At 46.2% G+C, this 24,912-nt stretch overlaps 2 protein-coding genes across 2 annotated transcripts in view; one reads left to right on the plus strand and one right to left on the minus strand.

The window, feature by feature from the left end:
* Positions 1-24,912, minus strand: part of LOC139772695 (uncharacterized) — a 182,994-nt gene that overhangs the window by 156,412 nt on the left and 1,670 nt on the right. The window contains exon 2 of the mRNA XM_071706574.1: positions 9,559-9,794. The gene's annotated coding sequence lies outside the window, so the exon portion shown is untranslated. The remainder of the gene's footprint in view (positions 1-9,558; positions 9,795-24,912) is intronic.
* Positions 1,680-24,756, plus strand: LOC139772693 (uncharacterized). Its single transcript, XM_071706572.1, has 6 exons — positions 1,680-2,801; positions 16,309-16,529; positions 17,307-17,442; positions 17,763-17,896; positions 18,919-19,183; positions 20,715-24,756. Exons 1-6 carry the CDS (start codon positions 2,732-2,734, stop codon positions 20,786-20,788), a joined length of 900 nt encoding a protein of 299 aa, XP_071562673.1. The 5' UTR covers positions 1,680-2,731; the 3' UTR covers positions 20,789-24,756.

Raw genomic sequence — 24,912 nt, forward strand, 5'->3', positions numbered from 1 at the left:
GATGCACGGACGATCACCAACTAACTTTCGCCTTATCCTCCCATTTCCCGTTTCTCGCCGCAAGCTCGCCGGCGTTCGCCCTGGTAACGCGGCGCGGCGGCGGTGTGAGTGCAGGGGCGAGAAACCTGTCAAGTGCAATAACTCGAAATGCGAGAGAAATTCTTTCGCTATATACGGAAGCGCTCCTTCCTGAGCGGCGAGTGGCTGCACGAAACGCCCTTCCTCTTATTCTTTTTACATCTTTTTTTGACGTAACGCGTAGGAGAAGCCCATTACGCCGCCGCGGGCGAGTTGATACCGAGCTTATGGTTCAAATAAGGAATAATACTCATCCCGAGATTTCCCGCGTACCGGCGGTGTAGCTACATATCTCGAGTAGCTACACGTCGCAAAGACTACAGTATACATTAATTACGTTCGTTAACATAATGCTGTTTCTTTTACTTGCACTTTAGATCTGAAATTATATTGCGCGTTGTCACCGCAACAATAGTGCCATTATGTAATATTGTTGCACTCGCAATTTCGAGATGCACCGATTCGTTTGCACGCAGTGTGTGATAAAAATTAGACATAAGCTAGACATCGCTATTTGTCGAGCGCTCTAAAATAGCATCCTCTCAAGCGTTAAAATATTACATACGTTAATTGTTTCGAGGCACGGTGCGTCATAGAGATCTAATTATATGCCAGAAAATATCATTCATGCGAGTCAGATTCACATGGGAGATATTTTTTATTTCAGTTCAATCAGGAGAGAAATGAAGTAGATTTTGATTTATAAATAAAATATATCTTGGATTCCCTGGCAAATGTCATTGGGCGGTCTTTGCAGGACAATCGCGGGGCGACGACTCTCCTTACACTCTCGGCCCAACAATGGAGCGACGTCGTTCGGGCCACTCGGAATTTCGGATTTATGGCGAGGAGCATATTCCATACGGCAGCGTCCAAGAAGCGTACGTACGCCCGCAATTCCCCCATAAATTCGAAAATCTCGAGAGTCGCGCCGGATACTCCCAGAGGGATCGCCGGTCGATCCTATTACCGGGCCACAGGATTAAGCCCGATGTACGGAAGATCGCCCCGGACGATCGCCAACTAACTTCCGCGTTATCCTCTCGTCCGCCGACCGTTTTTCCCGCAGCAGCCGAGACCCGACGTGGTAACGCGGCGCGCGGCGCGGCGGTGCGGCGCGGTCGAAAGTGAGACGACGACGACGCGATACGCCGGCCGAGTCCGAGAGGGACGGACGCGCGGCAGCCTCCGTCCGCGCTCCTCCGAGCGGAGCGTATTTCGCCAATTTCGTTAGCGCCCGCACGGACGCGCGAGCACGCTCCCACCCTCTGCCGCGCGCGTATACACGTACACATATACGCGCATCGGCGCATACGAGACATACACGCGTATACACACACGGCGGGGGTGGAAGTGAGAAGCGCGTACGTACGGAACGCACCGAAAGAGAGAGGCGGTCCTCTCGCGCTAGAAAGAGAGAGACGGAAGATTTTGCAGCGATCATCGACTTGGAGAACGGCGCAGTCGCCCAGGAACCAACTCGAACTCACTCACCCTGCCCTCCCCCGCCGTCCGTCCGTCCGTCCGTCCTCCTCCTCCTCCTCCACCTCTTCCTGCTCCCCCAACCCCCTCGACCTCTACCCGATCATTCCATCCTCCTCTCGCGCTCTTTCCGCCCCGCGCTGCCAGGTGGTCTTCCGCCCTCCTCGAGCGCCGCCGCCACCATCGGCACAACCACCACCACCGCCAGAACCACTGCCATCACCTCCACCACCACCAGCACCACAGTCAGCAGCGGTACCAGCAGCAGCAGCAGTAGCAGTAGCGGTAGCAGCAGCAGCAGCAGTACTGCCGTCGCTACCACCTCCTCGACTTGGTCGCATCTCTCTCTCTCTCTCTTTTTCTCTCCCTCTCTCCCTCTGTCTCTCCTCCCTCTCCCTCATACGTCGGCGTTACCCCCCCGTCCCTCTCGACTCGCCGCACCAACCCTCTCGCGTGCGCCTCGGCGCCTCGTTCTCCTCCGGTGCCGATGCCGCAGTACTGACTGCTTTCCGCGGAAGGTGGAAACCCGTGTAACGCGGCCGTATATAGATTTTCAATTAGTCAAGGGTCGGCCGTGGAGGAAATTATGTGTCGCGTGTCGCCGCGAGTCGCCGCGAGTACTTGAAAGACCCGTCGCCGCCACCGCTGGCCGTGGTTAACACCGTGCTCTTTGGATATTGCTATTTAACCGGACGCAATTCTCGTTGCGCGCGCGAGTGGCGAAACCGCGTGCGTACCCTCTTGCGCGCGGGTACCGCGTCGCGTTGCGTCGCGTCGCGTTGCGTCGCGCGCGTGTTGCGTTACTTACAATCGGCCAACGTGGAAAGATCGATTTTTCATCGGCGACTCTCCAACGAATTCGGAGCACTCGGGAGAGAAGAAAAAAAAAGCGAAAGAGAGAGAAAGCGCGTATACGAGAGTTCGACGCGATCAAGTGTTTACCAGGATCACGTTGTGGACTCGATCTTTCCTTTTCTCTCCCCCCCCCCCCTTATGTGAGGAGCGATGACGACTTGTCGCCAGTGACGACGGTTGCGGGAGTTAGGAGATAGGTCGATCTCCTCCGTCTGCCACGTCGCGTTGCGCTGCGCTACGCCGCGCCGAGCGCATCATCATCGCGGAGCATCCCTGGCGCAATCTTGGAGAACCAGGATCACCCGCGGGAGCGAGGATGTTGCGCGCGGCCTTCGCCGTCCTACTGCCCCGGCTCCTCGTATTGTTGTCGCTGCTGATCCATTCAGGTACGCGATCGGTCATATTTCTCAGATAAAGTACAATATATTACACAGCGAGACGCGGATTGAGAGAGAGAGACGGATTTGTCGCGTCAAGTATATTTCAAAGCGTGCTCCGTTCTTCTCGAGTAAACGTATAAAAGTTTTACAATCGAATAAAACGACGTTCTGTTAACGTCTCGGAGTGGATTTTTAACATCAAAATCTAAAGAAGGGCGAGAGAGAGAGAGAGAGGGGTGAGAGAGGGGGGAGATAGAATAGTAGTCAGTCGTGTAAATATCTTAAGATCTGATGACGATTAATAAGAATGATAAACTACATGCTGAAAGATTTTAACCGCGAAAAGATTTTAAAACGCATAGAAATATATTTACATAAATTGAAGATTTATATTGTATCATACGATTTGAAGAACTTTCAGTGGAGCTGTAGAAGATTTCATTACAAATATACACAATGTTCTTTGGTCGTCCAGAGAAGACGCGGTAGCCAGTGCGAATCAGCGTCGGTATGACAATAACGAATCTATGTGAATAGAGCCTTCATAAGGCTCGAAAATCCATTTTTTGGCATGCGTGCGCGCGTTTGACGCGCCAGGCATATTTTTGATTGTTCCGTTCAAGTTCAATAACATGAATCGCTTACTGATTTGCGAATTAAAGTGGCCGCGTGAAGTATAATTTGAGCTATTTCGTTGGCGCACATTATATGACGGCGCTCATTATATGACAAGCGAATTAGTAAATTAACGAACTCGCTAATGCCCGACGCAAATTTCGCAATTATCTTGAAATCGCCCGATTAAATCGCCGACAAAGAGGGCTCGGATGTACATGTATATATTGACAAATGCATACAAATGCCTTGTGTACGGCTCGTCTAGCTTGCTCGCGCGCGACAAAATGCAACGTGACATGGAGGAATAAAAACCAGAAGAATAAAAGCTAGACGAATAAAAGCTAGTACACAAAGCGCCATGCATTTATGTATATCCATGCAAAGCGCCGGGAATAACAATATCTAGTCGCGTATACGAAAATACGGGGAGAACCTCTTCGATCGCGATAAACAAAAATTCGCGAGTCGCGATATAATTGAATTACGCCAAAGTTATCGGCCAACAGAGAATCTCGAAGAGTCAAATGGAATTTAAATGGTTGCGTCTCGGTTTACATAGCGACGAGTTCGCGAATTATTTTCGTTCAGCTCCAGAATAAATTGGAATAACACACAGCCAGCCCAGAAAAATCCCTGAATCTCCCGCGCCATTCCGGGCTTCTTCTTTCGCATTATATCGTCGAATCGAAGCCGCGCGGTGTGTTTCGCTTCGAAATTAGTTCGCTGATTTAACTCCCCGTCTGGTATCGAGCGCATTTTTAGTATCCACGACGAAACTTTGTTTTAAGTTCGTACTTAATTAAAACATTCGCCGTGCGATCGCGAGGCACGGCCGCCGTCTTTACCTATGAAATAGTGAGTTTGTGGAGTGTATAACTACTGTTTGCGAATCGGTCGAGATAATGGAACGGTCGGCGGTGGCGACGGCGGCGGCGGCGGCAGCTTCGAACGAACCATTGTCGTTCGGGAACGGCGAGGTTGCCCTTTCACCACGCTTCGCTGTACGCATCGATCGCCATAAACAAAATTCCGAGATTGTCACTAAAGAAATTACGAAATCTCCCCTCAGTCGTTTTCAGCCTTCAGTTCGCCGCGTTCATCGAACTCTCGACATACCCTGAGAGATTGAAATTAGTTCGCCGCTTTACCCCAATTCTCTTTTGACGTTTCGTATTTTTAGCAGGCCGCCGCGCCGATATTTTCCTACAATCTCTTAATTTATTCAACACGGTCGACGAGCCGCGACCGCGTCTTCGCGTATGCAGCGGCGAGTTTGCGGAGGGTAAACTAAGCGTTTGTAAATCGACGGACGGGGGCGGAGGTAATGGGACGATCGACAGCTTCAAACAGCGATTATCGTTCGAAAATTACCCCCTTCAGTTCGCAACTATACACCGCGGGCCGTGGCCAGAATAAACCTGTGCGATTTAGCGCGTTTCGCCGCGGCCGGCCGGCCGCCCGCTAAACGCACGCTGTCACGTGACGTTCGTATAAATGTAATTAAAATTTCTAAGAACGTCACCGCGGCTACGTGTTATTTATAACGGCCAATTACCGTGCCCTCGCCACATTTGTCTTATTGCAATATGCATGCTGATATTATGCCATTTTGAAGCGCGCCGAACTGCCGCGTATTCCGAACCGCACATTTGCAAATTATTATTATTATTATTATCGTGTTTGCGAGAATTAACATATCGCGACTGCGCACACTTTTCAACGATACGCGTGACCGGTTATCGGATGATTGGGCTATTTGTACAAATGTTTTCGCTGCATTATACATTCCGAAATTTACATATCGGGTATTCGCGGAAAAATATCTCCTATATCTATCTGTTGATAACTATTTTAAAGAGGAAAGTCTAATTGTTAGAATTTATCAGAACGACGGTAATATTTGATCTTGAGGAGTAGAAAACATCATAAATATATATAAACTATATAGCTATATTGAGGATGTAATATACTCGAATAAAAATAACAGGACATCTGTTATTCATTACGACGACCTGGTGTTCTTAATTTCGGAGAGCGCCGCCGCGAGAGCGGAAACAGCGAATCGAATATTTATAAATTAACCCTCATTTCACCCTCAGACTCTCCGCTCGCGCGGAGAAACGTTCCCGAAATTCCTCCTGAAATCCACGTATAAGTAGCGAGCCTAAAATAACGACGATAATAAAATAAAAAAAATAACGCGCATTTGCATCCCCTGGCCAACAAGCGTCACGAATTATTCAAAGTATTTCATACCGAGGCGAATCGCGGAAATTTTATTCGCACGGTGGCGGTGGAGAGAGAGAGAGAGAGAGAGAGAGAGAGAGAGAGAGAGAGAGAGAGAGAGAGAGAGAGAGAGAGAGAGAGAGAAAGAAAAAAGCAACCCATGCGTTTAACTCCCGGCGTGCGCCTCGTTAAATGCATAAACTCGCCCCGCATTAGCGCGCGTGGGCGACGTGGCGTAAAAATGTCAGAACGGCCGATATCGCGCTACGACAATTAAAGTGCCTGAATTCTCCGGGACAGTTTGCGGAAGAGCGTCGGCGGCCGCGGCGGCGGCACTTAGCCATCGACCGGTCAACGCGAGCGGACCCGATTTCAAAGTTAAATCGAGTTTGAACTTTGAACCGCGGTCGCAGCGCTGGAACCAAAGCCCGATGGCAAAGTGTGTGGGGCTGAGAGTTAACGCACGCTATCGCGGCTCGCCGGTCGAAACCGAAAGAACACGACTTCTCGCTTATCGTCATCGCTTCGCGGACGGCGCGGCGGTTTCCTTTCCGTTAAATACGACGACGTGTCTCTTCGAGGACACTTTTCAATCGGAAACCGGTCGTCGATGATGACGCGGCCGCGTAAAGCAATCTGCGTTTACGACGTCTCGTACGGGGATTTCGTTCGGGATCGGTGGATAGCGTCTGCGAAACTGTATTACAATGGTTCGTTAACCCAAGTACCATAATTGGCTCAATTTCCAATAAAGCCCCGGCGAACGGCGCGGCGGGGGCTCTCTGTGTACGACTCCGTTTAAATAAAACAATACCACGCACACCGACACTTTGCCCCTCCCCGCACTTCTCTCCCCTCATCCCGCTTCGTTTTCGTCTCCCCCGTCGCTCGGTGAATCTCCATGCAAAACAGTAATCAAAGATACTACATTTTTTATCGCGCGCACCGCGCGCAACGTCGCGCATAATTTAATATATAAAACGTCCGGCGAACTTAATTATGTTCGGACGAGATTTATTAGCTTGTCACAAGTGTCTCGTCATTCCTCGCGCAGAACCGACAGTTTTCAATAAAGTATAAAAATAGAAATTGATTCATGGAATCGCGCGGATTTTACAATTTCACGCCAAGACCGATATACTCTTATATAAAAGCCCTTACAAAAGCTCAGTTCCATCAAGTTTAAGAGGGGAATTGATTAATAAATTCATTTATTTAATTTAATCCCTTTTCTGTTACAGATGAATCTGACTTTATACGAAGCTCGATAAGATTAAATTTTATACCATTATCAATGTAGAATCTTGTTCAGCTGTGATAATCTCCATTTCTCTTGCTAAATGAATTTTTCCGTCTATATTCGTTTTATTTGCTCGCTTTATCCAAAGATGACGGTCGCATAAATCGATAGCGGATGTCGTAGACAGGAGATGATGGCGGACACGGGGCTTTGTTTAATAATTGTCTCATAATCTTGAATCTCCACGGTACGTGATCACGCACGTCGCCCGTACTCGCCCGTTGTCGGAAGATAACAAAGCGAGCGCGTTGTATTTTTTATTCGCGCGCCGTACGTATATATCGCGCGCGCGCGCTGTTTCGCATGCGGCGAGTTTTAAAGCGAGAGCCCCCGCGTCGTTAAAATAAACAAAATCACTTGTCGAGGTAATTCTGCTTATCACTCTTCCTGCATGCGCCACGCAGGTTTACGATATGACCGTAAATAAATAAAAAAAAAAGGAGCAAGATATATATGTACACATATATGTGGTAAAGATAAAAGGGGTACGGTGCACACACGTCGAACATCGATGCGTGCCCGTTTTCCAGTTCGGTCGTTGTTCTTCGTGCTCGACGATACGGCGCGTGACACGCGCGCGACGGCGCGGCGCAGCGACTAAGTACACTCTTCGCATATTTTTTCCAGTTTCGGGCTTATTTTACGGCCGGTGCAATTTGCCTCCAGAAGGCAGTAAATTCTTTTATCTGTCCGGCCATTCCCCTACCTCCGCCACCTCTAATTTCATATTATTCGAGCGCGAAAAACGCGAAAAAATATGGTGATGCCCCGGATAAGGAGTGCATGTACCGTTTAACACGCCCATTTGCCCGAATGATTAACACTCCCGCGTCCACGTGTCCCCTCGCGGGCATGCTTTTTCTACGTTTTGTGATGTAAACATATAATTTTATAGCCGCTGTTCTCCAGCTCGTGCCCATATTCTTGATTTAAGTTATTTTTTTTTAACACCGCCACCGTGTCGTTTGTTAAGCGTAATAATAAAACGAAGGAAAAAATTATCCAGACCTCAAAACTGGGTTTTTGAGAGCGTCATAGAAAAAAAAAAGATATTCTTGAAGAGTTTGTGAAATCGTGTAAAAATGTCTTGCGAACAATTCAACAAGCCTCTTTCTCAACAAGTAAAGAGTATACGAGCAAAAAGATTTATATATGCATCGGATATAATTATCGCTATAGTATGTGTTTTATTTAGCTTGAGAAAATTCTCAGTACAGCGGTGAAACGTTGCGCGCGGCGTAACTTGTTCCTTTTCGCGGGCCATTAATTACACACGCGAAGCAAATCTATCGGAAAGCATTATCATCGCGGCACGTCAAAATTATGTACTTACCCGGGCATCCCGCTGTTCGCGCCGCTGTGCCGTGATTAATTACGGCAACTCGATCGTTTTATCACTTTTTCCGCTCGTCGGGAAGCGTTACACCGCGTAACGTTATACGAAGCCGTCCGGGATTCGACCAAGTCCGCGCCTTACGGTGAAACGCGTAATTACGCCTTCTTTTCGTCTCGTTATCCGATTAACCGGTTTATCTTTTATCCCGCCCTTCAGATTCACCGTTTGCCCTAACTTTGACTTACGCCGTTTTTCTTGAGACGCCTATATTGTATTCCCCGCAACGCGTACCCATTCATACACGGATCGCTGACTTTAGCAGATTCTTTTCCTCGGTTGAGCCCTTATTACACGGGAAATTCCAATATTTGTGTGCTTGAGCAGGGAAAACAGCGCGCACGGTCGGAGCCACGCGCTATCATAGCGCGAGCGAGTGAGCAGATAAAATAATAAGGCAACAGCAACGATCGCGACTCCTCCTCTCCTTCCTTCCTTCCTTCCTTCCTTCCTTCCTTCCTGTTCTACATACCGAGAGATCCCACTGATATACATACGTCGAATTTTTCCCTACCCCTTTATTACGAGATCGCAACGAATTTAATTTGTATATAGCGCTGTGACGCGCCATATCCATGCCGGATATTAAAATAATCACGCGCTCGAATAGACTAATAATACATAATGTGAGTAATAATGGGACTAATGCGGCATATGCATTTCAATTACAAATATTTCCCCGCGCATGCTGAAACATCACGGTCGTGGGGATGCGGGTTTCGAGTGCGTTTCGATAATTTTGGCGGATCGGCCATTTAAATAATTCCCGCTCTCGTGACTCGTTTCCCGCGAGATAAATGGTACACGCGAAGTGTCCTAATATAGATTCGAAATGACTATTTAATAAACGTGACTGATTATCAGCAGCGTGAATTAGCGCTGTGCCGACGGGTACAAGCCCATTTAAATAAACACATAAATCTAACAGGCTACGTGTATTCCTCCGTCTATTCCGAGCATCACGCAACGGCGGGATTTCCTAAAATCTGGAAGTCTCCGGAGGTGTAGTTACGGAGTAACACCCCGCTCTCCGCTGAGAGCGAACAAATTTATAATCTCGCCGACGATATATTCAGCAGCGGGATTAATCCTCGCATTTACAGCCTGATTTACAGTGCCAAATCACGCGCGCGCGAGTGCTGCACCACGGGGGCTTTCGGGCTCATTTGGATGGATCCAGCGCGCGTTGACGGACGAATAAGTGGATGAATAAATATCTCACTCACCCCGGGTACCCGTTGTCCGCATCCTCGTCGTCGTCGGCGACGCTGTCTGCCTCCGCCGTCGTCGTCTTCGTCGTCGTTACTCTGTCGCGTGATCCTCCTTGTCCCGTCTACGCCTCCCCAATCGCGTTTAATTAAATCGACCGTGTCCGCGTCCGTCACGAGCACGTGCTAACAAACGCGCCGTGTCACGTCGCCTGGTCAGCGTGGGCGAAAGCGCCGGCGTCGCTCTCGATGGGCTAAAAAGATACAAGCCGGTAATGGTAAATGTTTCATTAGCGCGAGCGAGGCAAATTTGCAGAGTGCGGAGTAATATCGTGGGATGGGGGATCGCGATAACGCGCATACATACACGGACACACGTGTATACGCACGCACGTACGCACACACGTCGTCGTGTGCGACATCGTCGTCGGGACGTCGTCGGGAGAAGCCGCGACAATCGTCGCCCGCTTTTATCCAATTTATTTCCCGCGCGTGCCCGTGCGGCTTAACGCGCACGCAGCTCTGTATTTACATGCGCGAGGAAGCTCCGGAGATTTGTTTGCGTCTTAGGGCAAGGCGGTCGAGGCAACCCTCTCGCGCCCTTGCGGGACGTGTATCTCACGCGCTATGAGACCGCGTAAATAAAATCGTGCAACATCGCGCGTCCTCTTTCTCCCTCTCTCTCTCTCTCTCGTAGGTAGAGGAGATGGATGAGGAAGAAGATAAATCAGGGAACGGCGGGTTTTCACTCGAGCGCAGATACGCCCGCGAAATGCCGAACCGAGAGAAACGCTGTTTATTTCGACGCGGTGATTTCGTTTCGCGGCGCGTTAAAATCTTTCAAGTTATGGTCGACTGAATATGGAGCGTCTTACGCGATAACGATGGAAGAGGTTCTAACCGCGTTTCTCGTGCTTTCGCATTAATATCGAAATTTTGCCCGATGAACAGCAGGCTAACGTCTGTATAGAACGTCCCTCGCGGTCTCAAAGAGGTTCGTTAGTTCCCCCGATTCAATAGCGGGCGAAAAATAAACGAGTCGCCGCCGGATGCTTAAGGGTTCCACGATAGACGGAAATCGATTTTGGAACTCCGAGAGATTAACAATTCAATCGACTTCGCGATTGCTACCGCTATACGCAATCGTTTCGCTTCGAGAGGGAACAGGGTAATTTCAGAAATTGTTTACTCTTTCGATTTGCGCGGTAAATTAGGTATCCGCCAGCTATCAGTAATCTAAACTCAATTAAATATAAAGTAAAATGGAAAAGTGGAAAAGTGGAACTGCATTTCCCCGTGCGTACGTTACACGGCTACAAATGCCTATTGCTGGATGAAAAATACGAAAAGCCAGCGCGAAACGGTTATGAAGAATCGTGTAACAGCGAGCCAACAAGTGACGTAAACAATTCGAAACAATCAGCTATTTGTAACACAAAAGATGAACAACCATCTATTCGGTTTATTGTTATACCATTTCACTTTCGTGGCCGTACGTTTCATATTTTACTCCGTGCAGCTATTTTTTTTCTATATATTTAATCACTTTGTTGCCAATCAACAACGCGACGTATTCGAGAGTCAAATAAAAGCTATTGATAGCGAATCAACAATAGCGCACAATTGTTTTATCACCCGTTGAAGGATAAAAACAATTTTCAAATGACATGAAGAGCATCTGTTGAAATCGCACGACGATATCAGCGAGCGTATTATTTTGACATCGCGATATTTCACCGGTATGCGATAATTAGCATAGCGTCACGTACACACGTCCGCCCGTCCGTCCGTCGGTTACGCAAAAATGTTCCCGCGTCACCGTGCGATAACCGACTCCTCGTTTTTCGCTCTATCATTTCGCGTTGAGCGTGGGATTTAAATTCAGGGGCGCAGATATTAACCGGTAAAATCGACCGAGGACGTCGCGCATATTTCACTCCGCGTTATCGGCTCGCGGTGCTTTAGGAAAATAACAAGGCAACATACGGCGAGGATCAATTATCGGGTTCAAGGAGCAGCAACAGCAGCAGCAGCGGCGGCGGCGGCGGCGGCAGCAGCAGCATCGGGAACAGCACCGCGGGCCACCGGTATTGAATTTATCGCAGCAGCTTATTTCCGCCAGTTGAAAGGAATATTTATACGGGCGCGGGCTAATTTATCTCGCAAGGCGTTTTATCGGCTATGCTCGATCGGACATTCGTGAGCGGTTTTTATTTCCCTCCAACCCCTTTCCCACCCATCCGGCACGAGCGATACCTACAAAGTGACTTTCAAATGCGCCCGTATACGATCTCGACAAGATCGCGTACGAATGACAATCGAGAAAGTGAAACACGATGGACACGAAACGATCGGACACGCGACGACGATGATACGATCAGATATCCGTCTGTATTTGTATGCCTAATGAGAGAAATTATAGGTGTGTCATAAAGAGCCTGTGCTTAAAATTTTAAAACACGCATATCGACAATAAAATTTTACTCAATTTAAACTTTAAACCTCGATCGATATCTCACAAGATATCTCATTTTAATTGAGGCTTGATACGCAACTTAACATGGAGATTACTAATTGTAAGTTATGAGAAGATTTAGAGGTCTAACGACGGGTTACATGAAAAATCTACTGCAACCTTGGCCCTTACTATATGAAATAAGGACCGGTAAGTTCTCGCGGTACACAGTTCGCCACAATATTTCTTCCCGTATATACCGCGGATACGTCGGTGCTTTAACTTGAGCCATTTCTCGAGAAGGTAACGCTCCGTTGAGTAACGATTTTTTCACGCTCCGGCGAAAAAACACACGACCAGATGGTCGATCCAATAAATCTCTCGTTGCCGACAGTCCTTCGTACTCTTTTAACTTATCCGCCGCTCGCATCCGTATCAATTTGCGGGCGACAGCGAATAACGAATACTACGATCTTCCGCGGACTACTCGGAAGCTATCAGGGGAAAAAAAAAGAAAAATTCTGACCACTAATTTGCGTGAAGTGTGCAACCGTATCTCTGAACCTGTTAAAAAAAAAAAAAAGATCGCACTGGATTCTCCAGGTTCTTAGTGTACAGCCCTCACAACCGGCGTCATGAATTTCACGCGCAAAAGTAATGAAGAACAATGTTGGCCACGTACGCGCGCGAGCCATAAATATTCAGTTCGTCGCTGCGCGCGAACATTTTAACCCTCTGCTGATCACGCGGCGGGGTGTATATTTTGACGTCCGGGATTATATGGTGAGCTGCATTGAGCACAACCGGTCACCGAAGGCCCGATTAAATATTCATACGCCTGGTAATTGCCCGATCTGCGATTCGAAATTGTCTCGGGGACAGAAAGAGAGAAAAAATAAACGTGCACGTTCCGCCGTGCGGATAATGTGCTCGATATGTTTATGATCTTTGCGACTTTAAACCGAGGGATCATTATCGTCAAAGGGATTCGACGTTTGACGAATGAATTAAATTATGATAATACTGCTTTTCAAACATTTCCCATTACATTGAATTATTTCAAAAATAGCTTGCCGCCGCCGTATTTCGCAGTACTCTGTTTTGTTTTCGCAAACAGCTTTGTAAACAATATGCAGAATGTGTAAATATTGACAAGTACGTGGAAGAAATTCAAATAATTGCAAACCAATATGCAATGCTCTGTTATCATTGTCCAAATCTTCAACATTCTTTATGAATTGCGGGAGTTGAAATATTTAATTACAGAATTCAATTTTTAATTTATTTTCAACTTCATCCTTTTACAAACAAAGAATTTTAATTATAAATATTTAATTATAGAAGGTTTTTAATTAAATTATTTTAAATAATAAATCTGATTTGAGCTAACATATTGATAGGGAGAATTTTCACATTTGCGCTAAACTAAGCAAAAATAATAAATAAATAACAAATGAAAGGCATGATCGAATTAGTTCAGCTTTAAGAGATTCTCATTTGTATATTTAATAACATGTCAGCGCATATTTTAGGAGGATCACAGTCGAGGAGATTTAACTAAACTGAATAAAGATATTGAGAAATTAAACATTACTTGTTGAAATTTAATGCATAATGCCCTCCTAAACATTCGAAGAATCCGCGACACTAAAGTTTGTTCACGGCGTACAATACGGTCGCATTCTATTCCGCCACCTAACACCATCATTTCGCTCGCGGTATAAACGAAATGGCGGGAAATAAAACGCCTTTTCAGATCCCTTTATCTCGTTAATCTTGTCACGCTTTACGCCTTCGAGATATAAAGCATAACAGGAGGAAGAAGAGAGACGGAGAGAGAGAGAAACGGGAGAAAGCGATAGAAGAGGTGCTTATTGCGCGTTGAATCTTTCCTTCAGTTACAAACATACCTACCGTTCAAACTTGACAATGTCAAGACCGATAAATAAGACTCGCAATCTTTTCCGCCAGTCAAGGCACAATGGGAGCAAAAAATCGCAAGGCGTATCAGGTGCGGGACAAGATTGCAACAGGGAAACTTACACCTGGTGCGCTTGGAAATTCGACTCCGGTTTACCCCGACGTGGTCAGACACGGATATTTTCCCGATATTTTTCCGGATTTTCTCCCAGCACTCCCTCGTAAGCACACACGTTCGCGAGACGAAACAAATGTGTCGGACGTATTGACGTATGTATATATACGAATTAAGAATGACTAATTCCTAATTCTTTTAGTTATGAATAAACGAATCTGAAATGAGGGGGGATGTTCTTCTGAAATGATATAGATACTGAAAGGTGGAAAGGTTTTCTTTTTCGAAAAAAACCGCGATTTATTGCCAGCTATCTTTCAGTGGAATGCACCTAGATATAAATTTGACTCTCGCCGGAAAAATATTTATTTTGAATGCGCAAAAAAATCCGAACAATTTGCACCGATGCGAGTTACGAATGACATCGCTAGTACAGCCGTTCACATTAAAGTAACTTGTTCGTTCGTGTCTGATCGCGCTCATTCGTTTGATCTGGATATGGTTTTACACGCATTACGAGTGCCTGACGAGGACCACTGGAGACACGAAAGAAAAAATTAATTACCCCTAATAAGAGTGTTCGCCGCGTACGAGCGGCACTAATAGCGATGCCCGGACGCGCGATACGTCGCGTTGCGTGACCCCGATGATTATCGAATCAATGACAACGCGTGCATGTGCAACGCGCGCGCGAATAGCCGCGATAAGGGCCGGGCGGTATATAAACGGCAATCTCATCCCGCCGGTTCACTCATTAGCGGACTTAATTTAAGACACCACCGTCGGAATTTTAAACACGGCAAACATGACGCGATTTAACGTAATCATCGAGTCGCGGTTCGCCTCGGCGCGTGGGACTAATTAATGACACCGGTGTGTTGTGTCTGTGAAAGCAAAGCATCATCACTCGTCCCCCTTTTCCCCCTCCCCGATTGTATTATTTTACAAAAGCGACCGACATGATTAGAAGGCACGTGTGTGCGGAAAGAATTTCGGCAAACGTATCTCGTGCGCGTCCTGCTTCATTACTGCGCAACGCGCTCGACCACAATTACGCCATGGAGCGCCTGGATGTTTGCAATTCGGCTGTAACAAACTTTGTACACAGAACGATCCGGACGTTTCTCCCCCTCCAAAAAATTCCGGTAAACCCGCGGTCGATTTTTTTCTTCGCGAAAATTGGCCCGAAAGCCAGAACACGTTACCAGCTTTCAATTTGCGTACGTATCTTGCAAATCGCGCTTCAAAAATTAAACTCCTTTTCAATTAAAATCCGCGAAAACTCGGCCGCGAGCAAGATACCTATCCAGAAATGGAAAATTTTTCAATTAAAAAAAATCGGCATTTTTTTTCGATTGGGATACCGCTATTCACGACTGAAAGATCGCCAGTCTGGCTCATATAATGTGCCATGTATTCGTGTAACAGAGCCCGTATGTTTAAAGCTTCGCTACGTCTTAAGGATAAGGAAAGAAACATGCGCGGGGAACTGCATTGTCGAAGAAATTTCAACATCTCAACGGCCATTGCAATTTTAAAGCGGCATACGTGAACCCACGCTCGACGCGGTTCTTCGGTTATCAATTATTCCACGAAGTCGATATCGAAGTCACGGCGCCTTTCAGCTCGTCGACATGCAATCGCGGGTCTAGGAAGAACACTCGGTTCTATTAGATCAATTCATTTTAGCTGTGTTTCCTGATGCTCTACACCTCGTCGTAGAAACTCAAGTACACTACCGCTCATAAAAATAGAGAATGCAAAATATATATAACAAAAATATGTCTGTAAAGGAATACATTTTTGATATCTTGGCCTTACCGAATGACGCGGATGGTTCCGAGATGCAGATATTATTCTTATTAAGCATACAGAGATAGAGAGTATGTGTATGAATCACATTGTGTGATTCAAAAGGCGCTCATTACAATGAATCACGTGTGACTCACTGTCGGCAAACTTTGCTGCAGTACTCATTACGCATACGAATATTATCGTCGAATTGATCGCGCGTCGCGTGCAACGTTGAAGATTGAAACTGCAACTCGGGGTAACATCGCGATCGTGGCGAGAAGCTCGCGGAAATGTCCGTCTCTTTCTCTTTCGCCGAGCGTCACGGGCCCCACGTGAATTCAAGCAAGTTTCCCACGCAGCTGCAACTGCAGCTGTGCGGGGTTGGAAACGGGGGCGGTAGGCGGGGGAGAGGAGCTAGATCCCGCAGGGTCCACTTGCGCGCCGCGCAATCCTCCCGCAAACTACAATCCGAAATCTTTTGCAGGCTTCGTCGTCGTCGTCGTCGTCGCCCTACGCATGACGTCTCTGCAGATACCGGAGCACGTCGTGCTGAATGAGACGGTGCGCATGCAGTGCAACTTCAACTTGGACAAAGAGCAATTGTACTCCGTGAAGTGGTACAAGGACGGCCACGAATTTTATCGCTATACGCCCCGAGATGCGCCCACGGTGCTAACGTTCTCGGTGCCGGGCGTAAACGTAAACGTGAGTGCGAGTTTGCGCGTGGACTGGGGATGCTTAGAATAGCAGCGCGCGCGGAATAGAGTCCTGACCTTCTTCCACTCGATAGCGAGAACAATCGGTCTTCAAGCAACGTATCCTCTTACGGAGAGCGTAATATTCTGGCGTTTATATTAATTGAGGTATTTGAGGTACTTCGCAGCTCGAGCATTTATCGGACGACGAACGGATAGAAATAGCGATCCTTCGGAATATTTAAGAATCTCCGGTGATGCGATATTTATTCCGTCACTTTAATGTTTAAGCTCGGACTGACGGACGAGCGCGGTGCTACGCGATAGCGAGAACGGGTCGGTCTTCAGCAATGTATCCTCTTACGAAACGTAATATTCTGACGTTTATATTAATTGGAGTGTTTGAGATACTCGGGTCGAATATTTATCGGATAACGGACGGACAGAAATATCGACCCTTTGTAAAATTTAAGCATCTCTAGTGACGCAATATTCATTCCGGCACTTTAATGTTTAATTCGGATTAACGACGAGAGCGGAGCCGCGCGATGCTCGAACGTGAAGGGAAGAGGGGCGGCCTTTTTAATTAATTAATTTTTTTTCCGTCTGCGTTTTCTTTTTTAAACTAGAAGCACAATGCACTTTGTATATCCCTTACGGCGCGAGGAGCTTTTTGCTCGAATCTGATAGAATCTAGTACGTTCGCTGCATCGTCGTGCATCGCGCAGGCCCCGCAGCGTCACGCTCGATCGGGCGCAGCAGCTTGTAATCGCGAATTTGCATTCAGAGGGACGAGTCCACCGAGAGTTCGGTTGTCTTGAACAACGTGAATCTGACGAGTTCGGGGAGGTATCGGTGCGAGGTGTCGGGCGAAGCTCCCGCCTTTGAGACGGTCTCTGATCACGGGGACATGACTGTAGTCGGTAAGTATGTATTGTCATGGAAAATAAGAGCGAACGTGTCCGATTAAGCTGGGATTGTAGCGAAAATTCTGAAAAGCCGCGATAAACAAAGAAATAGAAATCTATACAAATAATTTGTAAGATACACGCGGAGGAAATTTTTATCCTTAAAATAAAAAAAAAAACTGCGTTGGAGCGCGATGGTTATTTCAAAACGTAATTTGGAGGGAGGCGAAACTAGATAAATAAATACGTACAGTAAATGCACGCGGTAAGATAAGGGGAATCTAATCCGAGGGTCCACGACAATAGCACTAGAAAGGGTCATGGCAACGTTTCAGTTCTACCTAACGAAGGACCGCAGATAACCGGTGGTCGTTCCAAATATCAGATGGGCGATGTCGTTCGCATGAACTGCACGTCGGCACCTTCTAAACCACCTGCGCTATTGTCCTGGTTCATCAACGACGAGCCGGTAAGTGAGACACTTAAATCGTCGGCGAAATAATTGTAACCTTTGTTTCACGCTTCGCTAAACTTTTCCGACCGACGCGATAAAATGTGTGCTTAAAAGGAAAGGGAAAAATGGAAAGGGAGAGGCGAGAGAGAGAGAAAGAGAGGAAGAAATGGAGCACAACGGAGCTGCGGTATATGCAGTATATGCAATTTGCTAAATAAATCAAAGCTTCGTTCCGCTCTGTTTTCATCACAAAGACGCGTACGCGCGCGTTGCGCGTGTCCATTTGCGTTAATCTCGAAAAATATTCCCCGATAATGTTCTAATTTAAAATTTATTTTGATAAAACACCAGTCACCGTTACCAATTAAAGGCGAAACGTCGACTGTCTCCTCGCGTCAACATTGGATATCGATCTGAAATCCATGACGTTTATGTATTTTCCATTTATCCGAGCCCATTTATGTGCCGTTAATATTTACGGAACTGCGACTTCTTTTTTCTTTAGAAAATTCGTTACCGCCGTTATATTCCAGCGAAATTTTCCGCCCCGCGGACGCGTAGCTTAACCGAATTAAAGATTTAACTTTAAAATAACTTTACCTCCACAGTGCGCGCGCGTTGCTGATGATGAATGTTATTATCATTATCGTGCGATAATTAGAATCTTGCTTCGGTGCTTCATGCAATTTCGCGTAATTGGTTTCACGAAAAAAATTTGCATCCGGGATCAAAAGAGCGCAATCTCTCGTTCTTAATTGTTTTCAAATTGCATTCTACAGAATCGCGTATATCTGTTTTTCATCTCCCGCCCGCCTAATTGGTGTCCGTCGACGCGACGCTGCGTAATCCGGGTCGCGAGGTCTACGTCCCAAATAAAAATCTACTTAATTGCTCGGCCCTCAATCTCTTCCTCTCTCTTCCCCACCCCCGGCGGATTCGTCGCGAATCACTCGCGCGGAATGTCCCGGTTTCCCGGTTTGCCCCGTTGAAAACAGTCTTTACAGGAATCGTTGTAAAGACGCGCGCCCGGCTTTCAGGCCAACACCGACTACCTGATAGGGCCCAATATCGTCAACGTGGAGAACGGTCTGCAGACCGCGAGACTCGGTCTGAAATTCCACGTCGCGAACAAGCACTTCAGGCGAGGCGACATGAAGCTAAAGTGCTTGGCCACAATAGCCACGGTCTATCTACAGAGCAACGAGGAGAGCGTGGAGGGCGACGAGAGCATTCTGAAAACGCCTATAATGGAGAGCCGCGAGACCCGGGCGCAGAGCCACACTCGCGAGGACTTGACGAACGGTAAGCCCTCAACCTCCTCCCCCTCTCTTGGATATCACCCGTCGTTACTTTCCTACCTACCACCGCAATTGCGCAACGTTCACCCGTTATCGATTAACCCGCCCGAATGCTGAATTCAACTTTTGCCTTGTCAGAAAGTTGGTAGCGCAAGTTAAAATAATTAAGGTCCAGTTGCGCCGACATTGATTATATTGGTATAACTGTAATTAGCGGATTCGTAGCTTATAGTCCTGTAGCTTCGTTACGAGGGATAACCTATGTTCAATTAAAAAGTTACTTTCCCTCCCGCCGTTATATACTTCTCGTGTCACTTTCTCTCGTAACGTTCTCTCTGACGCGCTCGCGATTTTTTAAAACCCCTTCGCGTCTCTGCGGCCCGCGATTGCGGTGAATCATCGATTGCAAACAGGGGTGCGGACGATGAAAAATTCACTTAGATCAAGCTTTGCGCGGGGCGGGAGGGGGGAGGGGATATAAACCCCCCGATGCTTGAAGCTCGCTAGATTATTCCGCTGTCGGATTTGATATACCAAAGAGCGGAGCGAACGTGGCACGCTCGTGCCAAAATATCACGGTGCATTTTGTTTATTTTCTTCTTTTTTTTTTACAGTCGATCCGTGGTTTTTTGCGAGCTTACTCCGACCGGAAACCATCGCAGGTAATTTCGTAGTCACCCATACACGCGCGCGACGATTAATTCGCCGTATTAAAGGACTTTTTGCTTCCCGCCGGAAATATTTTGCGACCTAAACCGCGATTGTAAATATGCATATTTTCGACGTACGCTCGTCGATGGCCGAATTTTCAAGCGTTGCGATTCGCGCGGATATTTATATATTTGTTTCACGGTAAACGGAATTTTAAAACACACGACGGCAACATTTTTGTAATATTAAGCGAGGCGAATTCGTTTCCGGGCATCGAAAAGCCCCCGGTCGCGCAAGTAATGAGGAGTATCGGATTAAGGCCCCGTAAGTATTAAAACGAATCCCCCGCCTGACCATACATGCGGCATTAATCACAACGGGAACTAATTACTCGATGCTCTAATCCGCGATAGTGCTATCGCCCGGGGGTTCCGCAATAAAAACTGATTAATTACGGCCACACTGTATTCAAATCCCGAACTAAATTACGGCAAGAACGAGGGCTCGGGCTTCGCGAAATGAATAACGTGGGATATAGTTCGGCGTCCGAATTAGCCGTTTAAGGGATGTATATCGCACAAATTCGCTATAATCCTCAGCAAGTCCGTGTCTTACGCGAGTGCATTGTCAACAACCGTATTCAACCGGCGAATCTCTATTTCCGAAAACGTTTCGTATAAATACATTTTTTTTTTCAATTTTTAATATTTTTTAAGAATTTGTCAGCGATCCAATTTTTCGATGTCAGAGAGAATTCCGATTGTCAAAGTCTCATCCGAGCCTGGGATATTTTTACTCTCGCGAACAAAGGCAATTAGCGACTTTTCCCGGAAAAAAAGATAATGAAAAGGGAGGCTAACGAAAGTTCGTTTTTAATGTTCCAGGATCCGCAAGTGTTGCAGTCCAGTGGACGATCCTCGTCGTCGCCCTGATCACATCGATCGCAGCCGCGCGATAATAACGACGAGCGTCTTTCTTTTTTCCTTACTTTCGTCTCTTCCTTTTCCTTCCCTTTTTTCCACGTTGCTTCCTAATCCATGTAAAACGTTAGGAGAGATCGGTTTTCCATCCTATCTACTACTAATTCCTAATCCGCGTAAACGCGATAAATAACGCGATACCGATATGCATATAATAAGTGTACGTCCATTTATTGCGTCGCCGCGACGTAAGTCTACAATTACGTGCGCTCTAGGCTCTAAATGTATTATCGTGCCCGCGCGGGGTGGACGATCGGCCGATCGATCGCTTTGCGCGATCTATGGATCGCGCACGACTCCCCGCGCGTTCGTTTAGATCGTCCAAAGTCTCTCTAGCGGGAAAACGTCGCGAGAGGCGGCGTCTTTTGTATCGCTTTCGAGATACGATTCGATGTTATTCTTACTACGATAGAAAGGGGTTTTCTATTTTCACGACATATCATTTCTATTCATCCGACGATCTTCCCAAAAACCGGATGGTCTTTTCGGGCCCAGCTTGGACTCCCGCGAAAATACGCTTTCACCCCGGAATCGCTGTCGTCCGCTCTCTTCCTGTATCCACCCCGCGTTTCGGCGATTTCCCCGTACAAAGCAGAGTTGATAATAGCCACGAGGGCAGTCGCGAGTGATTTCTTTATGCTTGCGCACGGTAGAGGAATCATATTCGTACGAACAATTTCGAAGAAAAGCGATATAAAGAAAATCTATTCATACGGGAATTTATTTCACGATATTAACAACTAATTCCTGATTTCGATCATTTGACATCTAATCTCGTAAAAATTAATTCACTTCGACTTTTTTTTCACTCGCAATGTCTATTGGGGACGCTCTTAAATTTTCCTCATTTCTTCTTATCATTCTTCCGACTGTTTTATTAACCGTGTTACTCCGCGGGTGTATTTCTCTGTCTTTATAGTTTCTAGCAGCTCTCGGTCGGTATATAGCTGAATGCCGCTAAGGAAGTAGCATTCCACTGACTAAATAATGTAATATCTCGGCATAATAATATCCTACAATACGCACATGAAAGAAAAGGTGCTAAGAGGAAAACCTCTCTCTGTAACACGGCAATCTCTATCAAACACCATTGTTACATTCCCCGCCGTGTGACATTCGCGCCGCAATCGACTCGCGACCTGCTCCGGAGTATCTTTTATAAATGAGCCTTTCGTTGCATAAATCGGGGCCCACGTGGCCCCGTAGGTCGTAGGCATCGCAACGCGATTAAGTTGAAATCCCGCTCGATAACCACGCGAAACGCTTAATCGGGTCGCTGTCGTCCCTCTTCTGACTAATTGTAAGGCATAGTTAATCTCATATCGGGTATATGTCACGCGTACGAAATTACTATCGTATTTTCGATCGATATTGAAATATCCCCCCCTCCCCCGACAACGCGCGCCGATCGAGCCTAAAGGAGAGGAACGGTCCGAGCCTCCCTCCGCTCACTCGTCCCATGTCTCGTCCCCGACGTGTCGTCGTAATTAACAACAATCCCGTAATTCCAAGCCGGCATTGGACAAACGACAACGGCAAGCGCCGCTTGAATCGGTGTTTTTTTTTCCTCGTTAAACACCGAAGCAAGGGAATTACACCAGGTGTTGATCGACAGCGCGATATATACGAACAACGCGACATTTCAATGGATTTGTATATTCGTATAAAACCAGATATATAGAATTGAATTGCCGTCGTGAATCGAGTTAGAAAAAAAAGCATCCAACTGCTTTAAACCCCCAAAAATTGCATTATTTTTCGTCACGGTACACGAAACTTCGTAAAAGTGAAGTTCGTTAAACGCTTACGAAATTTTATTTATTTATCTCTTTTTTTACGCTCGCGCGCGCGCGCGAACTTGCATCGGTGCATTTCTTTCAAAAGCAGAATATCGTTTTTGAAATTTTATCCGACTGCCGATGGTTCACATTGCACTACTGTGCAGTCGATAATATACTACTCGCTAACTTTATTGAATAATAACTTGGAATAAAGTTTCCGCCCCGTCTAGTTACGGCGTACAGCTGCCTGGCGAGCACTATTAGGGTCACTTTATCCATCGCTATGTATCGATTCGAGATGGTTTTAGCTAAGCTCTTGCGTAAGCGTAAACGAGAATCTGATCGCAAAAAAGGAGTATATATAAATATATATGTATATATATATATATATATATATATATATATATATGTATATATATGTATCTATATGCATGCACACACACACACACACACACACACACACACACACACACACACACACACACACACACACACACACACACAAATATCGAAATATGAAAGTATATGAAAGTAGCACAAAGAACGGAAAATCACCATCGGCAATCCGCGCGTTATCAACTGTCGGCGGCCGATCGATACGCAATTACGCTGGTTAGATATATTTCGATCCTGCCAGCGTATTTTGACTGGAAACGAGTGGCTGTTGCGAGATACACCGGTCGGTGCGCTACATGTTATTGCCTTACACGAACAAAAAACATAACAAGAAAAATGTTATTGTGATTGAAACTCGTATTACGCGTGTAGCGTGTATGGAACGCATAGGCGTACTCCGCGGGAGTACTCGACGCGTTATAAAAAGGAAAAAGATTACGCGACGGGGAAAAAAATGCTCTCTCGATATGAGCGTCGCTCCGTGTAATATAATCCCGTCCTCATCCACGTCCTCATCCTCCTCCTTCTCCTCCGCCTCGTTCTCCACCACGCTCGAGCGAGGAAAACGCGCCTCGGAGCGTTTTCCCCACGGCGGAAAACACGCGACACAGATATTTGACGGAATTCCGTTTTCAACGCGACAAATGGTGTACTTCCCTTGTAAAGCAGGAAGGATCCGTCGCTCTTGCCACGCGCGAGGAAAGAAAGCGAGGACAAATTGACACATATCTGAAGAGGACGAAGACTTTTTACGATTTTTTGGAACGCCGCGACGTTGACTCCGCGTGGTTTATCCTGGAGAGAGATAACGGGCGGCGGAGCCCTAAAATAACGCCCGAAATTGAGGGCAAGTGCGACAAAAAGTAGCCGGCCTTCCATGTTTAAACGACGGATTTTCTTGCGTATTTTTTCCCCGAGCGTAATCCCCGGAACGAGCTTTTTCGTCGGTTGAATAACGAAAGTGAGATAAGAGTTTATCGACAGTCCGTCAATAAATATAGTTTTATAAATCTTCTTTGCGAAAATGTAACAAAAAGAGAGAAGGCCATTGATCTTTTTTTTTTTTTTTTTAGAGAGAGCACTCCTCTTTAGCAAGTTTATATTTCTTATAAATATTTATACAATTTCTCGAAAGCGATTTCTCGAGAGACAAGAGGGAAGCCTATCTTCGATTTGTGATTTAAAATATCTTGATTCTTTTTAATAGTTTTATGCCAACTCGTAATACGCAATGGATGAAAAATTGGGGCGCACCTTATTACGTATATAAAAGAGACTTTTTCACATATATTTCCACTATAATAAAACGCAGAATTTTTCAATAAAATTTGCCTCGCTTTTTTATTCCATTATATTCTTAACAAACAATCATTTGTTAGGACAAAATGAGAAAATGTTAAACACGGTCTCTCTTTCCAGGATGAAAACGCGCCTGTACGTTATTATTTCCGAATCAACACGTGAGCACACAACATCTCGGTACGCTCAAAGTAGGTCCTTTCGATATATTTTTCGTACAGACTCTCGGAAGTGCGATATTTTGCATCGTGGATTTTTCGAGCGCGCGTTGAGGCGCGAAATTGACAGCCCGCGCGACTTGCGCGCGGCACGATTGGCGTTTAATATCCGTTAATCGAGTAGAAAACGCGTTTCATACGGAAGTAGTGCGTTAAGGCCCTTAATGTACGTGTCGTATTACGAATAAGTGTTTACAAGCCTGTAAATATGTACATAATTTTCATCGTTATTAAAATTATTCACTATTATAAGGTGCCGAGTATTAACATGTCGAATATATATTTTTTTAAGCACTCCTCTTTGTATTTCCTGTAAACTTTAATATATATGATTTCTCGAAAGCGGCGTGAGATAAGAGAAAAGTCTATCTTCGATTTGTGACTTAGAAATTGTATCTCAATATATAT

Source organism: Temnothorax nylanderi, unplaced genomic scaffold (assembly GCF_030848795.1).
Source record: "Temnothorax nylanderi isolate EJ_2023f unplaced genomic scaffold, tnyl_v1.0 TNYL_tig0052_pilon, whole genome shotgun sequence".
In the NCBI taxonomy this organism is placed as follows: domain Eukaryota; kingdom Metazoa; phylum Arthropoda; class Insecta; order Hymenoptera; family Formicidae; genus Temnothorax; species Temnothorax nylanderi.

Coding starts and splice junctions, on each gene's coding strand:
- LOC139772693 (XM_071706572.1), top strand. CDS start 2,732: ATGTTGCGCGCGGCCTTCGCCGTCCTACTGCCCCGGCTCCTCGTATTG. Junction 2,802..16,308: donor GTCGCTGCTGATCCATTCAG/GTACGCGATCGG, acceptor AATCTTTTGCAG/GCTTCGTCGTCGTCGTCGTC. Junction 17,443..17,762: donor CGGGGACATGACTGTAGTCG/GTAAGTATGTAT, acceptor GCAACGTTTCAG/TTCTACCTAACGAAGGACCG.